General features: G+C 46.7%; 1 protein-coding gene across 7 annotated transcripts in view; it reads left to right on the forward strand.

The window, feature by feature from the left end:
- FBXO31 (F-box protein 31) overlaps positions 1 to 14,480 on the forward strand; it is a 29,629-nt gene extending 15,149 nt beyond the window's left edge. For 5 of the 7 annotated variants that reach the window (XM_074839929.1, XM_074839927.1, XM_074839928.1 and 2 more), the window contains 7 exons: positions 1,494 to 1,570; positions 2,901 to 3,068; positions 3,782 to 3,856; positions 5,519 to 5,628; positions 6,369 to 6,522; positions 7,182 to 7,540; positions 8,730 to 14,480. In XM_074839929.1, coding sequence (XP_074696030.1) covers positions 1,494 to 1,570; positions 2,901 to 3,068; positions 3,782 to 3,856; positions 5,519 to 5,628; positions 6,369 to 6,522; positions 7,182 to 7,540; positions 8,730 to 8,952 — 1,166 coding nt within the window. In that variant the 3' untranslated portion in view covers positions 8,953 to 14,480. Of the gene's footprint in view, positions 1 to 1,245; positions 1,298 to 1,493; positions 1,571 to 2,900; positions 3,069 to 3,781; positions 3,857 to 5,518; positions 5,629 to 6,368; positions 6,523 to 7,181; positions 7,541 to 8,729 lie in introns of those variants that run through there. The other 2 variants (XR_012625137.1, XM_074839930.1) reach the window with 2 other exon arrangements.
- Positions 14,481 to 14,686: the final 206 nt, after the last annotated feature.

Genomic DNA, 14,686 nt, shown 5'->3' on the forward strand with positions numbered 1-14,686 from the left:
CATCTCCATGCCAGACAGGGTAGAAGGCAGATTGTGGTGGGTGGGGCGGCTTATGCACATACCATTTATTAATATGTAATTACTGCACTGAGACGAGAAGACTGGGAATGTGGTTTGCTTGCTTGCCTTAGTGCTGCTTGTGCTGCACTTGGTTCACTGGGTGAAACCAGGCCATCAATCTTAAATTGTTTACTGCACAGGAAAAAGGCTCCTCCAGGCCAGTTGGCAGCATCTCTGGACAACCCTCCCTGCTGTCCTAAACTTCTGTGGAAGTTCTCTGCTTTGGTGTAATAAAAACACTCCTATAGTTCTTGCTATCTTAAGTAGTTAATGAAAGAAAGCTACTGTAACAGCTGCACTGAAACACAGTTCTTCCTGTAAATTAATGCAAAGCAAAAACCATTATTCAAGCCAGTCCTGTAGGTTAAAATGTGTTATTGTGGCCTTCTGAGTTGGCCATACATCATTGTAAGGCAAGTGTAGTATCTTCTTGCCATCTTCATAGAAATAATCTGCATCCTGTTGATTCTGCCCAAAATGCCAGATTGTGTGTAATGTCTTCACATGAAGGTTACTGGTCATGTCAGGAAATTATATGGACAAAAATTATGGCTGACTGTGTAAGGACTGGAGGCAAGTAGCACCTCTAAGCTTTCCTCAAGAGAGGAGATTTAAGATCAGTCTGTAACAGGCATTTTCTCCTGCTTGCTGAAAACTTTCCTCCTTGTCCTTCAATTCTGGTGGGATTGAAAGTGCACCTAGCTCTGAGATGAGAAATGGAGAAGCCTCACCTGATGCAGTAGGCTTTGAAGGGAGTTTTGAAGGAGCTTTTGGGCACTGCTGAAATCTAGCTGCTTACTTAGGATTTTGAAGGCTGTTACTGACCTGGTAACACCACCAGATCTCCTGAGCTGGCATGGTCCGTGCGCTTTGCCCGTGCTCTCTTGGTGGCTGTTTTTAAGGACGCTTAACTCTGGAGACAAGTTTGTCTATACAAGGCAGGGAAATTCTTTCAAAATATTCAAATTTCCCTGTTCCTTACTGCCTTTTTGCCCTTCCTTATTTGCTGTTGCTTTGCAGTCTGAGGCATCAAGTACATTTTTGGTAACTGGAGACGGCAGATGCTTTTTTTTTTTTTTAGCTCTGGGTATATCATGTGATTTGCATTAACGGGACCATGTTGCAAAAGTTTTCTGGGAATTCCTGGTGAAGTATCTGGTTGTGTAAAGTCCTGGAAGCTAACTCCTGCCCCTGCACAGGGCCAGGAGCAGGGCTGTAGAGAGCAACATAAATCTGTGTGAGCTCATGGGCGTTCAGAACTGCCTGGCTGTGGTGGGGCGTAACCAGTTTTCTCTTCCTTAGTAAAGGCAGTTGTGGGTCTTATTGGTCAGGGTTGTGTGCAGTCTGGTTGCAGTCTTCCTTTTGCTTTCTTTTCCCCAAAATCTCAATTCTTTAGCTTAATGTGCTCACTTCTGTGTCTCACTGTTCCCTAGTGCTGCACCGATACCGACACATCCTGGGATTATGGCAGCCGGACATCGGGCCCTATGGGGGGCTACTGAACGTGGTGGTGAGTACCTCATTCTGGGGGCGTGGTGTCCAGGGCTGATGACTCTCTGTACGCCACTTTCTAGACCTGGTTGCCATCTCTGTGCTATTGAGAAGCCTGAACAGGCAGCCCTCAGGCCAGCGATTAGGACACGGAAATTGCTTCTTGGATCTTCCCATCATCACCACCTTTCTCCAGACAGTCCTTTTGTTTTTCATCTGTATTCCAAACAGCTACAGGAGCACATGTAAAGCCTGAGCAACCTTTCAGGGAAAGGCTTGGTTTAGAGTTTAATGCTGATATTCCAGTGGCTGGCACAGGAGTCCGTTCCTTGTGCATCGAGTACTGCAGAGGTTTAGCACTATCTTTATGCATTCTCTTTGCCTGCAGCTGAACGTTTTGCAAAGGGTTTTGCACTTGTGTTCACGCACCTCTCCTTCCTGTAGCTTGCCATACTTTTCACCAGCTGTGTCTAATGCATCGGATATAGTGATACTGGTATGTGACTGGTGCAAGACCTGTGGAGCCTGGCAGCTCTTGTGCTGCTGGGGAGAGCAGTTAATGAATAACATTTGACTTTGTATTGGTGAGAGCTGGGCCAGAAGTTTGCCTGAAGCCCTTGTTCTTTGCACCGAGCTTCAACAGCTGACACATTGAAGCATAATAAATCATGAGGCCTTTGGGTTTTGCAAGATTCTATTCCATGAACTGGAGTAAGAGTGCATCCAAGTGCAACAATACTTATGTGATGCTGTGACCTTATAAAGACAAGTATGCCTCTGTGGCGCTGCTCTGCTCTTGTCTCAAATCTCTGTTTAGAAAATACCCTTTCTCTGGAGTTGCAGAGCTTGAGGGGAAGGATTCTGTTAGGTGTGCAGGAGGAGTGCTGGCACTTGTACCTCCTATGCTGTCTGTGAGTAATAGAGCCAAATAATTCCGTGTCCAAAAGGCACGGGTAATCATGAGAAGCAGAAATCGTCTATTCAAGTCTCTGCCAGCATGAGCTCTCAAACCAATTAGAGACCACACAGCTAGTCAAACTCTTCAGTGCAGTCTCTCCCTCTGGATTCTGCACACCAAGCATCCGTCACAAAGTCGTTTGCAGTAATAAAGGCCTGATCATTTTCCAGTGGTGCAGGAAGCCTTGTAACGAAACCCTCTCCCTCTTCACCAAGGGTGTGCTGTGAGTGCATATGGTCTGGTTTAATTGCTGGAAAGCACTTTGGAAATGCAGCAAGCTGTTCTACAGTTCCTGCTCTGTTGCAGAATAGGCCCCAGAGTTGTTTGCTGCAAACTCAACAGAAAGCATGCAAGGCTGATCTGGTGTGCTTTGTTTGCCATCCCTCTACAGGTAGATGGTTTGTTCATCATCGGGTGGATGTACTTGCCACCTCATGACCCTCATGTTGATGATCCGATGAGATTCAAACCTCTCTTCAGGATTCATCTCATGGAGAGGAAATGTGCAACAGTTGAGTGTATGTATGGTCATAAGGGACCTCATAACGGCCATATCCAGGTGAGCTCCTCGAGTGCTTTCACCATCACCTCTCCTAGGTGTGATGCGTGTGTGCACACTGGCTCTGAAAACGGATTCATCAGAAAAATGTATGAAAATTTTATTGAAGGGATGTGGCTTTTCCCCCACCTTGTTGTGTGTGTGGATGCCAGCTTTACTCTCATTATGTGTCTGACAAGTTGTGTGGGCTGCTCCCCACTCTGAATTTGTTTGTTGGCAATAGTACAGCAAGGCTGCTATACTGGCTTCTGTTGGGCTGGAGCACGGTGGGAGGGTGGGAGCACCAATATGTGTACAGGCTGGGGGAAAGGGTACGTAAAATGGCCTCGTGCAGCTGGTGAATGTGTCTGAGCAGATGCACAGACCTGTTCTCATCTCTGAGACCTTGAGAAGGTGATACAGCGTCCATTCAGTGTGCTGGATGCTATGAAAAGCTTCCTGAGAGGTTGTTTCCTTTTCTGTGAAGAAGGAAGCTTAACTAGAGAAGCAACTTAAAGCTAGTATCTTTCATTAGAATGCATTGGGGTTTCATTGCTTTTATTTCTCTATTCTGTAGCTGTTATGCGCAGTATCGCTTATTGATTTTTCCATTGTAACAAATTCAGTAATTTATTATTGTGTAAAGCATTTTCTCTAAGCAGTCTTAGTTACATCTTCCTAGGCATTTCTGGATGGGTCTGTAACCTGTTAATTCTCCTCCATGGTAACTACAGATTGTAAAGAAGGATGAGTTCTCCACGAAATGCAACCAGACAGATCACCATCGGATGTCAGGGGGAAGGCAAGAGGTAAGAGTGCTTTGCCAAGAGTCTGCATTCAGGCTGTTATCATATATAACAGATAAATCATTGCTCTCTTACCTAATCTCCTAGCTAATGTTAGGGTCTGGGAGGTTGTCTTCTGCCTTCTTATTTCTGAACATACATGAAAACCCAGACTGGTAGCTTCTGGCTGGTTTACTGTGATCTTTTTTTAAGGGAGTAGAACTGATCTGTGACTTGAGTCAAAACTTAGCGGCCACATTTGAATAATTGCAGGATCTTGGGGAACTTCTTCTGTGCTTGCCACGGTGTGGTTTGAGGATCCAGTATATGGGATCAGTGCAGCGTTGCACCCGCAGAATGGCTGGGTGGAGACCCTGTGCCTTACCTCAGTACACAGCAGGGTGTTGGAGCAGGCTGTTAATGTCCATCCTGTCAAGCAAAAAGCTGTTTTGGGCAGTTCTCTGTGGCAGGGTGCTCTTTGAGCCCCAGCACCTTTTTTCTTCCTGCGCTGTGACACCATTCCTGTTTGATAGCAGGCCTGTCCAAAGAAAGACAGCAACATGCATTGTGCGCCATGCAGCGCTCACCAGACGCTGATCTCTGTGGCATTGCTGTCTGTATAATTAAGATCTTTCAGGCACGGGCCTAATATTTGAGTACTGCATTTGAATCCTGCTTGTCAGCAGGGCACCTTTCTACTGCTTGTCGTCTTGGTCGAGGGATTAAAAGCTTCATTTGGTTGTTTATCCTGTGTCTGTGTCAGCTACACCCAGCAAGGCAGATCCCCAACTCAAACTACATGTTTTAAGGTGCAGGTATAAATGTCAGGATGAAAACCTTCAGCTGTTCCAGGTAGTGGTGTTTGCTGCCAGCTAGTTAAACGTGACAAATCTGATACTTCAGTTACTTCTAACAAATGCTTTAAAAATGTCTGTCTACTAATGGGAAACAGCTGGGTGAAAGGTTTAGTTAAGTGTTTTCTGGTTCTGTAGCAGATGAGAAATGTCTTAATACTTTCAAAGCACTACGTTAAGTGTGCGTGGCATTATGGTAATTGGAGGATCTGGCTTTAGAAGATAAAGCAAGCAGGTTTGGAATATCACTTGGTAGGCTGCTATCTTAGTGTAAGCTGTTATCGCACTAACCCATGGTGGGGTATTAACTTGTCAGCTGGTGTAGAGGTACTTCAGGAGATGTTTTCAAAGCACCCTTTGGATTTAGATTCATCACTATTAAATCAGCGGGATTTAACTTCCTAAATCTTCAGTGCCTTTCAAAGGCTTCCGCTTTTATGTTTAACATGCCAGGATAGGGCACAAAAGTCAGCTTGTGGGCACACAAATGAGTTACTGCAAGGTAAGTCAGGACGTAAAGAAGTAGTAGATCAGCTACTTTGTAGTAACAGGTGATGTTTTTGTTCTGAGGAGGTATATTGGTTCTACCTGTAATTTATTTGACGGGGAGCATGTTTATTCTGTGGAGTCTGGCAGGTGTAGGGCAGTTACCATTATCCCTGCTTGTTAAGCATATTTCCAAGCCAGCTCTGTTCTCGTTCCCAAATCCAGCCATGATCCTCTGACTTTGGCAGAGTGAATCGTGCTGATGAGGCGAAGTCGTGTCAGGGTACATCATGTTGCAAATGAAATGCCTTTATCTTCCCTCTTTTCTCTTCTCCTTGTGCTGCAGGAATTCCGAACGTGGCTAAGGGAAGAGTGGGGTCGGACTCTGGAAGACATCTTCCACGAACACATGCAAGAGCTCATCTTGATGAAGTTCATCTACACCAGCCAATATGAGTAAGGGCACCAGCTCTTTCTAGGTACTGAGTCTGCTGCAACTTCAAGAGCACATTGGATCATTTGTTCTGAAGATGGGGTGCTTGCCATGGGCTTTAACAGCCAGAGGAATGTTCTGTCTCTGCAGGCTCTGTGCAAAGATACGGTGAAGCACAGTCCTTTCCAGTTGTACAGAGAAATGAGATGCAGTGACAGCAGTCATAATAAGCTTTTTAATAAGTTTTTTCCAATCACTATGTGCAGTAAGGTGGTTTTGAGTATTTAACTGTGTTTAATTTGAAGACAGAGCAGATACCTGTGATCCCAAGGAGCTATCTGCTTATTACCCATATTAGTAAGCAGTATGCGTTGTAGTGCACTAGGCAGAAATCAGACAGTTCCTGAGAACTTGGGGTTTTTTTAACCATCGCCCTAAACTTCTAATAGCAGCCACCTCGCTGTGGCAGATGTTTAAACACGCTTCACTCTTAGGTTCTCTGGAAATCCCAAGGAGTGAGGAGGTTTACTGTGACCTTGCTGCAGGAGCCTCCTGGTCTGCTATCGAGGACTGCTAGAGAGAAGTGAAGGGAGGGGAGTGCTTGCATATGTGAAATCTGTTAAGCTTGTTGGTATTGCTGAAAACACAGATCCTGCTCTCTCTTGACAACATCCCAAAGCTGCTGGGAGGAGCAGACTGCAAACGCATTCCTCATGTCGAGGGATTTTCTCTTAACCTCTCTAACCTTTTGGTTTTTGCACAGCAACTGCTTGACATACCGACGCATCTACCTCCCTCCTAGCAGCCCTGATGACCTTATAAAGCCAGGTCTCTTCAAAGGAACGTACGGGAGCCATGGGCTGGAGATTGTCATGTTGAGCTTTCATGGAAAGAAAGCAAAGGGGACTAAAATCACCGTGAGTGCATTTTCCTTTCTCTCGGATGCTTGTTAAAGTACTCTCAATGCCCTGGATCCGTAGGAGAGATTTCTGTCTGGGAGGCAGTCAGTTGTTGCCGCCCCAGACCCTGTTCCTTGTGGGAATTGGTGGCATTGGGTGAATCTTAACACATGCAGAGTAGCTAGAACCTACTCTGCAAAGTTTCTCATGATGCCACCTGGCTTCCCCCTCCTTTTCTCTCCCTTCCAGCTGCTTTTTGTGAGCAGCTGGTAGCAGGTCACTGGAGATCACTCGCATATATCCGAGGAGCAGGTACCAAATGTTGGCAGCTCTTCACTGAAGCCAGGCTAGCCAGCTCCTGTCTCTGCAGGGAGGGATTCCGACAAACTGCAGTTGCAGCTTTGACTTTCGTTCACCCTTGCAAGTACAGCCTGGCTTGTAGCTTCTGATTTAAAATTCTGTTTCTGTGAGGGGGGAAGGAAGTGATGTAGACAGCTCAGGGAACAATGAACAAGGTCCGAGGGGATTTTTTTTTTTTTTTTTTTTTTTTGTTGCCAACTTGGTGATTGTAGAATTGGGTGAACTGTGTAGAAGTCAGATGATGGATGTGAGGAGGACACAGGTCTGAACTCTGTAGCACCCTGCCTCTGCAGCAGTGCTGTTGCTGTTGTCTCTAGGGAGATCCCAACATCCCAGCTGGGCAGCAGACTGTGGAGATCGACCTGGCGCATCCTCTGCAGCTACCCGACATCGAGAACCTTCACGATTTCAGTGAGCTCTCACGCATCGTCCTGGAGGTCCAGGAGCAGATACGTCGGGAGGAGCAGGAACACCAGCAGGAGGAAGAGGACCGCTGCCAGCAGGCTGCCTCCCAGTCTGCTGCGAGGCCCCTGGGAGGAGAAGGTGCCGAGGGGGAAGAGACTGCAGCAGGGGCGGAGGGGACACCCCAGGACAAGGCACCAGCTTCTCAGCCCTTTGTGCTGCCCATGGGAGTCATATCGAGGAATGAAGACTATCCCCGGACCTGCCGAATTTGGTAACTGGGACTAGTGGTTTTATGGCCTAGTTGTGCCAGTCAGTTCTTGAAACAGAGGAGGGGAAGTCTTTGAGACATTTCCTGTATTTGCTCGTCCTTTACCTGCAGGCGGATCTCTCAGCTCCTTACACTCAGTTTTTCTGTCTCTGCTGCCTTATCTCCCATGCTTTTGTTTGCTCCCCCTCTTTCTTACCTTGCTGTCATCCGCCATCCCACTTCCTTGCTAGATTTTATCCTGCTACTTCTGCAGCTAGCACCTCTCCCATATTCCACCCACCCTCTTTTTTTTTTTGTATGTTTTGTTTCCCACAGCTTCCCAGCATGTATATTTGGAGATCTGTTCAAGCCGCTTCCCGTTCCTGCATGTGTCATTTGTGCTTCTTGGCTGTGGGAACACAGTGCTCTCTCCCAGCCCTCCCTGGCCTCTGGTACCTTGGGGCCAGCTCTGGAAGGTGCTGAGCACCCTAAGCAGTAGGTGCAAATATGCAGAGAGCCTTGTTGAATGGGACCTGGAGTCAGTGAAGCAACATACTAAATGAAGTGTGGAAAAAGAGCCCAAAAGCTGAGGCTTAGGCAGGTGACCTTCAGCCAAACATCTGTGCTCGTGGAAAAATCTACCAATAGCTGGTTAATCCCAGAAGGCCCCTGCTGTCACAACTGAGTTGTGTTTGAATAAAACCCTGCTCCACCTGCTGCTTGCTTAGAGGTTAGGCTGACCTTTACTCCTCCCCAGCTCCAGTTAGATTTTTCTTTTTTTAGATTTTTCTTTCTCTCCCTTCCCGTGGGTTTTAATGCAAGGTTTGCCTCTCTGGTCACTCTCCAACATGCCTTTCCTTTTCTGCGAGGATTGTCTGGGCCTGGGTTGATCCTCGAGTTGCAGAAGTGGCTCTCAGATGGATTACTGGGCTGAACTACAGAAAAATTCAGCCTTGGTGTGCAGGTGCTAATTAGAATAGCCCAAAGCAGCAGCCTCCAAATAGCGGTGGAGAGTTTAGTTTCTTAAAATGGTATCAACAGTGTTTTATGCTGTGTGGTAAGAACTGAGTGTAAAACTCCCTGTTCTGTAACACCTGGCAGTGTGTTTGACAAGGGCTTGATCATAGTTTTGTGTGGGTTTTTTTTTTAATTATTAAATCTTGGGTAATTATGGCGGTTCTCACATCTTCTTGCTGTTCTTCTCTCCTTGCAGTTTTTATGGGACGGGGCTCATTGCTGGCCATGGCTTCACCAGCCCTGAGCGAACACCGGGTGTTTTTGTTCTCTTTGATGACGATCGCTTTGGGTTCATCTGGCTGGAGCTGAAGTCCTTCAGTCTTTACAGCCGGATCAAGGTCTCCTTCCAGAACGCTGAAGCGCCTTCCAGAGAGGCTTTTGATGAAATGCTGAAGAACATTCAGTCGCTGGCTACTTGATGGGTGGTTTGTGATGGACAGGGCTAGGGGTTGCAAAGGCTGCTGCACTCCCCAGCCAGGGCTGGGATGGGCATTCCTTGCTCTCGGTACCTCTGAATAAAAGCATGCACTTTTAATAAAGCCTTTTTACCCCAAATGTACACATCCCGGTTAAAATATCCATGACTGCCCTTTCCTCCCTGCCACTCCACACTGCTCCCTAGCAGTCCTTGTTACCCAGTCTGTAACATAGCTTTGTATACCTGAAGGGATCCTGCAGAGGAGGAAACAGACCTTTCTTATTGCAAAAAGAATGTATTGGAACAAAAATAACTCGAGGTCAGAGCTAGATTAGAAGAACATCTAATTGTCTGGATGGACACAAGCCCTCTGCTCTGACTGTTAGCAGTCTCCCATGGATTTTCTTCAGGGAAGGGACTTGTTTAAGCCTTTGCTGTGCTCTAGGCTGATCTGTCCTCCTGGGAGACTTGCTTTACCCTCCTGAAAACCTGTGTGGTCCCCTGCTGCAGACTGGCTGGCTGTTTAATGATAAATTGCGTCAGCAGTGACAAACCACATCCTCCTCTCCAGAAACCTTTCTCTGGGTGCAGCGTTGTCAAGAGAGGCTGGTGTAATAACTGTATCCTTGGCTTCGTAATTGGAGTGGGTGGTTTCCTTTTGAGAAATTCCCTCAGCTTGGCAGCAAGGGGAGGATTCCCACTGTGAATGACAGTGTGTGTAGCCTTGCCCTGGCTTCTGGAGCTTGATGGATGTGCTGTCCCTGGGGCCCAGGTCTGGGTGTTCCCCTGAGCATAGAGGAGATGATTATTTTTCCTTATAGGAGCTGGGTACGGAACTAGAAATGAGTGTAAACTGCAGAAGCTGGTGCATTCAGACTGGTTTTGTACCTGAAAGGTTCACCTCAGGTCTTTTAAAGTGGGCCTGAAAACGTAAAAGAAGGAGGAAAAAAAGAAAACCAGGTGTGAAATAAGCCCAACTGCAGCCTGCTGACTCCTGTCTGTGATGGGCAGCAGAAGTGCTCTGGTGTCACTGGTACTGATGTGACCCCAGTTACGTGTCATTCTCGTATCAGGTTGCCCTACGTAGTCTGAAGGAGTGATGAGAGATTCTCCTAATATTGCTGTGGCTTGTTCTGGCACCTTTTACAGTTGGTGCTGACAGGTGGGTGCTGCTGCTCCACTCACAGGACCCTTCTGTTCCCTTTCTAGTTGCACTTGTTTCATCCCAGATGATTGCTGCTTCCACAGAAAGCTCCTGGGCTTAATTTCTTTCCATGACACCTGCATTCTGTGTGGCAGATCTGAGCTCCTGCAAGCGAGGAAGCAGATTCCCCATAGACTGTACTATGCAGGAAAATCCTGGCCAGTGCTGATCTACAGACTGTGAGTTGTGCTATAAACCATCAGCAGTGTTATTAATCCTGTGTAGGAAGAGATGGTAGGGATCCCTGTGTGGAGAGAAAAGAGCTGTTTGTAAGGAAGCTCTTGGTTACAAGCAAAATACATCCGTGGTTGCAGTTGCTCTCTGGCTGTGATGATAAACTCCCAGGTTTCTTCTCTCCTGCTACCAGCCAGATCGGTGTCTTAACAAAACTCTGCCTTTACATTTTCTGCAGGTTTTGGTTTGTAAATGTGTCTCTACATGGGTTGGGTTGGGAGGGTTCAGGCCCCTTCTGTGGAGGAGTTTCAGTGACTGCCTAGTTTCACTGACTGCGAGCAGCTTTTATTCTCACTCTCACAAGGGCCTTTTGCCATTTCTGGCTCTCGAGCGTTCCCTCAAGCTGCGCAAGAACTGAGTCTCCAGCAGAGACTTTGAGGAGAAGGTCACGTCGCTCACAGGATTAATTCCTGTCTCTTTGGATATAGTTGTACAAACCTCTGGGATGTTGAAGGTGATTTGGGGCACTTTTTTCATTGTTTCCTACTGCTTTGTCAGTGTTGGAAAACCTGCCTCAGTGGTAGAGGTGAGGATCTGAAGTGCTATTACCGTTCTAGTGAATAAGCTATAAAAAGTAGGTTGTTTCTGAGCAGCCTGTTAGAGGTGTTGCTGTCAGCATCAGCAGAGGGAGAAGCTGACTTGGATCTCACCCCATCACGCGGGGCTGGGAGAGAGGAAGGGTGGCAGTTCTGTGAGCCTTGGTGTGTGGGCAGAGGGGTGAGCTGAAGCTAAAATCGGGCATCTCAGCCTTTCGCTGCAGCTGCCGGGCTGTGCGCAGGAGGAGAGCATGTGCTTAATCGTGCAGACAGAGGTTTCCAGCTTGATGATGCAGATTTCTGGGATACTTAAAGACGTTAGGAGTCTGTTTGGTATCTGGGTGGCCAGTTCATCTTGGAGTTTGTTGTTAGGCTGGTGCAGCCAGTATCTTGGCTGCTTTGTATTCTCCTGTACAGCCTAAAGGGGTGTGAGAGGTCCCCTTGGGCAGCTGTTTCAGTCGCTTGGCCCTAAAACCAGTTCTACTTCAGCTGCAAATGGATCCATAGCTCTGTGGATTCCTCCTTCCTTCAATGTCCCCACTCACCCAAAAAAGTAAAAATCCTGAAGTTTTACATAACTGACTTAATAGCCGTTGCTTTTTAAGACTGAAAATCCAGACTGTATGAATGCACTACAGGCACTTGGCCTGAGACCCGAGTCACTCGTAAGTACAGACGCTGACTCTGTAGCTGGTCTCCTCCCTGTAACCTTCTGTGTTGGGTTGGCTGAGTGTGTAAAGGCGGTGTAGGTACGTTCTACAACTGTGTCATAAAATGCTCTTAGTAGTCATAAACCTGCAGCTTAAATTCCCCCTGATACCAGGGGTCTGGTGGGGAGTGCAAGCCCATGGATAGTGGTTGGTGGGAGTGTTTCGCTCGGTGCTGGGTACAGATCTTTGTCACTTGGGCAAGGACCTGTTGACCGTTGGCACAGGTTGTGCATCTGCTCTTCTCCAGGCTAAGATGGTTCTTCTGCTTGTAGCTTGTCCCTTCCAAACCTTTTCAGTGGCAGCATTAAGGGTCTCCCTTCTGACAGCGAGACCTGCTTGGCTGGCTGGAGAGAAGGGCTGTGCAGAGGCTTGGAGCCCTGCAGGAACTTTTCACAGCTCAGTTTTGGCCCTATAGTAGCATCTTTTTATTTATAGCGTACCTGATTGGCCTCAAAATGTCAGAATGTGCTAGTCCTGATTAAAGGCAAAACTGCTCATACACCGTGGCTTTATTTTGTCTAGAGCAAAGGCAATGAAAATAGCAAATTTTGTATTAATACTCCTCTTCCTTCTCTTCTCACCTTCTGCTCCTCAAAGCCTGGCAGGCTTTTGTGGCATTTCAGAAGAAAATTCCCCCTGATTTGGCTTAGGTTGAAGAAGGCCATTAAGATGGTGAATTTGGGGAGACTGGCCTAAATGCTGTGGGTGCTCCTGTGCCTTTGCTGGTTCCTTTGAGAACGGCTACATCAGTGCTTTCAGAGGAAAGCAGAACGACGTGACAAGGAGTTACAACTTGCAGCTTGGAAGGCTTTGGGAGAGGGGAAGGAACAAGAGGAGTGCAGCCAGGTTTAGTGGCAGGCAGTTTGGATCTGAGCATCACCCGTGGCCGAGGGGATGCGACCGGAGCCCCGCTCCTGCTTTCCCTCGTGGTACCCATGGGCAGCAGTGCTGACAGTTCAGTATTTTGCTGTACTTGCTCGTGTTTGGTACGAGCTGTAACCCCCCACTGCGCAGTATGTCTCGGTGCATACTCTGCTTGTTTCCTGAACCCTCATTGACCAGCTTGTTGGGGTATTTCTGCAAGCTGTTGACAGGGATAATGTGTGGCAGTGTCTCGCAGAGGGTGATAAATTTCTGGTGCCGACGTGTCCTCATCCTGTTCGCTCCGTAGAAAATCTTGGGGGCAATTGGCTTTATTTCTTGATTCCAGATGGGTGGAAAGTGCTGAGGAGGATGGAAAACAACTTGTCAGGGGTAGGAATACTGTCTTGGCAGACACCTTTTGGAATAAACAAAGTGCTTGCAATTAAGTTGCAGAGCAGCATTGCCCCAATAGCCACAGCAAGACCTAGGGCTTAATTCTAGCTCAGGAGCAATAAGCCAGTGACTGGCTTACGTGCTCGGGCTGTGTTTTGCTCCTAGATCATGCTTTCTGTGTTGTGAAAACACATGAGTTTGGCCAGCTGGAAAACAGAAGCATCAAAGATCCTCATCCAGCCAGTTTGTTTGCCTTGGGCCTGATTTCATAGCTATAAATATGCTGTGATCAGGCGTTGTGGTTGTAGAAGCCTCACTGCAGTCCACATGGACTTGTCGGGCTTTTTTTTTTTTTGAGGAGGAGGAAAAGGGACAGAATTACTTGTAACTTTGGCTGTCAGCTTACCTCTGGAGTGAGCAGTGTGGTACTGCCACGACTACTCTGGAGTGGGACAGCAGAGGTCGGATGGCAATTCGTTGGGAAACTTGTATTGGGGAGAAAGCAAATTCATGGGCAGGTTCGCTTGGAGGTGTAAGCTACCAGGAAAAAAACAAAATGCAGCTGGCTCAATGTTTACTTTTAAACAAGGATGACTTTTTATTGCTTTTTATTAATTTAAAACTAGTGGAACTTAATGGGAGTGTTGGGTGTTGTGTGGAAATGGGTTGTATAATCTCAACTTGCTAGTTTAGGAAATGATAGTATATTAACTCTGTCTTGTAGCTGGTTGCTCACGTGGCCAATAATCTTCTGTTGTGTTCAGCTGCCAAAGGATTGCGTGCTGGCCTTTGCGCTGCGGGCCAGACGGACAGCCTAACTTACCAGTTGGACAGTGAAATATTTGAGATGTGTGATCAGGCGGTGGAGTGGAAGATAAGTTACCAAACTGTGAGTGCCACTGACCTTTTTTTTTTTGTGTGTGTGTGTGCTGAATTGAAATATATGATTCTGTTTTTTGTTTGGATTGCAGTCTTTTTAATTTTTGAGGGAAAGAGCACTCGGATTGACTGTGTTCATTAGCTTAATTAAAGCAATCTGCACTTTTTTTCATTGATTAATACTCCTACTTCCCCTAAGCAGGTGTACCCTGTTTCCATGTGTATTTTGCACTCACGACTTTAACATGACACCAGTGGATTAATCTGGGCATCTCCTGTAGGCTTTGAGTGTAAATAAGTCTCTCTAAAGTACCCCTTGGTACTTATTAAAAAGGAAGGTGAAACACCAGCTCCCTGCTCCATACAGAGGGTAGTGCAGAGCGAAAAGGTGAGCTTTTCTTTCTAAAATGCCATTTGACGTTGAACACCTCAGTTTCATGCCACAAATATCCATGCAGAACATGATAACTGTAATTTAAAGAACTCGCCTGCCCTGTCTGAGGGACAGGGTTTTGCCTGTCCCTTTGTTTGTGGGTTTGAGAGGAACGGGCTGTATAAAAGCCAGATACGACTTTGCAGCACTTGGCCTACTTCATCCCAGGTATCAGAAATCTGAGCAAAATGCCTGTGTTACTTTTACACCTGATCATTGTTACCCAAGGAGCCTTTTCCAATTTCAAATAATAAAAACAAAAGTTTTGTGAACTTACTTCTGTTTGCCTCTTCTTTTTTTTTGTTTTTTGTTGTTTTTTTGTTCCACAGGAAAGCAGCGGGTGAGTTCCACCCTTCTGACGTGCAGCAGCCTGTCTTCCACCATGCGATAAGAATTAATTTTCCTTTGTTTGGGTACTTGGTGAGCAGTTAAACTGATTTCCTGAGGCACACACCCCCACACCTCATGCTGCAAAATCCCAG

This window comes from Strix aluco, chromosome 14 (genome assembly GCF_031877795.1).
Source record: "Strix aluco isolate bStrAlu1 chromosome 14, bStrAlu1.hap1, whole genome shotgun sequence".
NCBI lineage: Eukaryota > Metazoa > Chordata > Aves > Strigiformes > Strigidae > Strix > Strix aluco.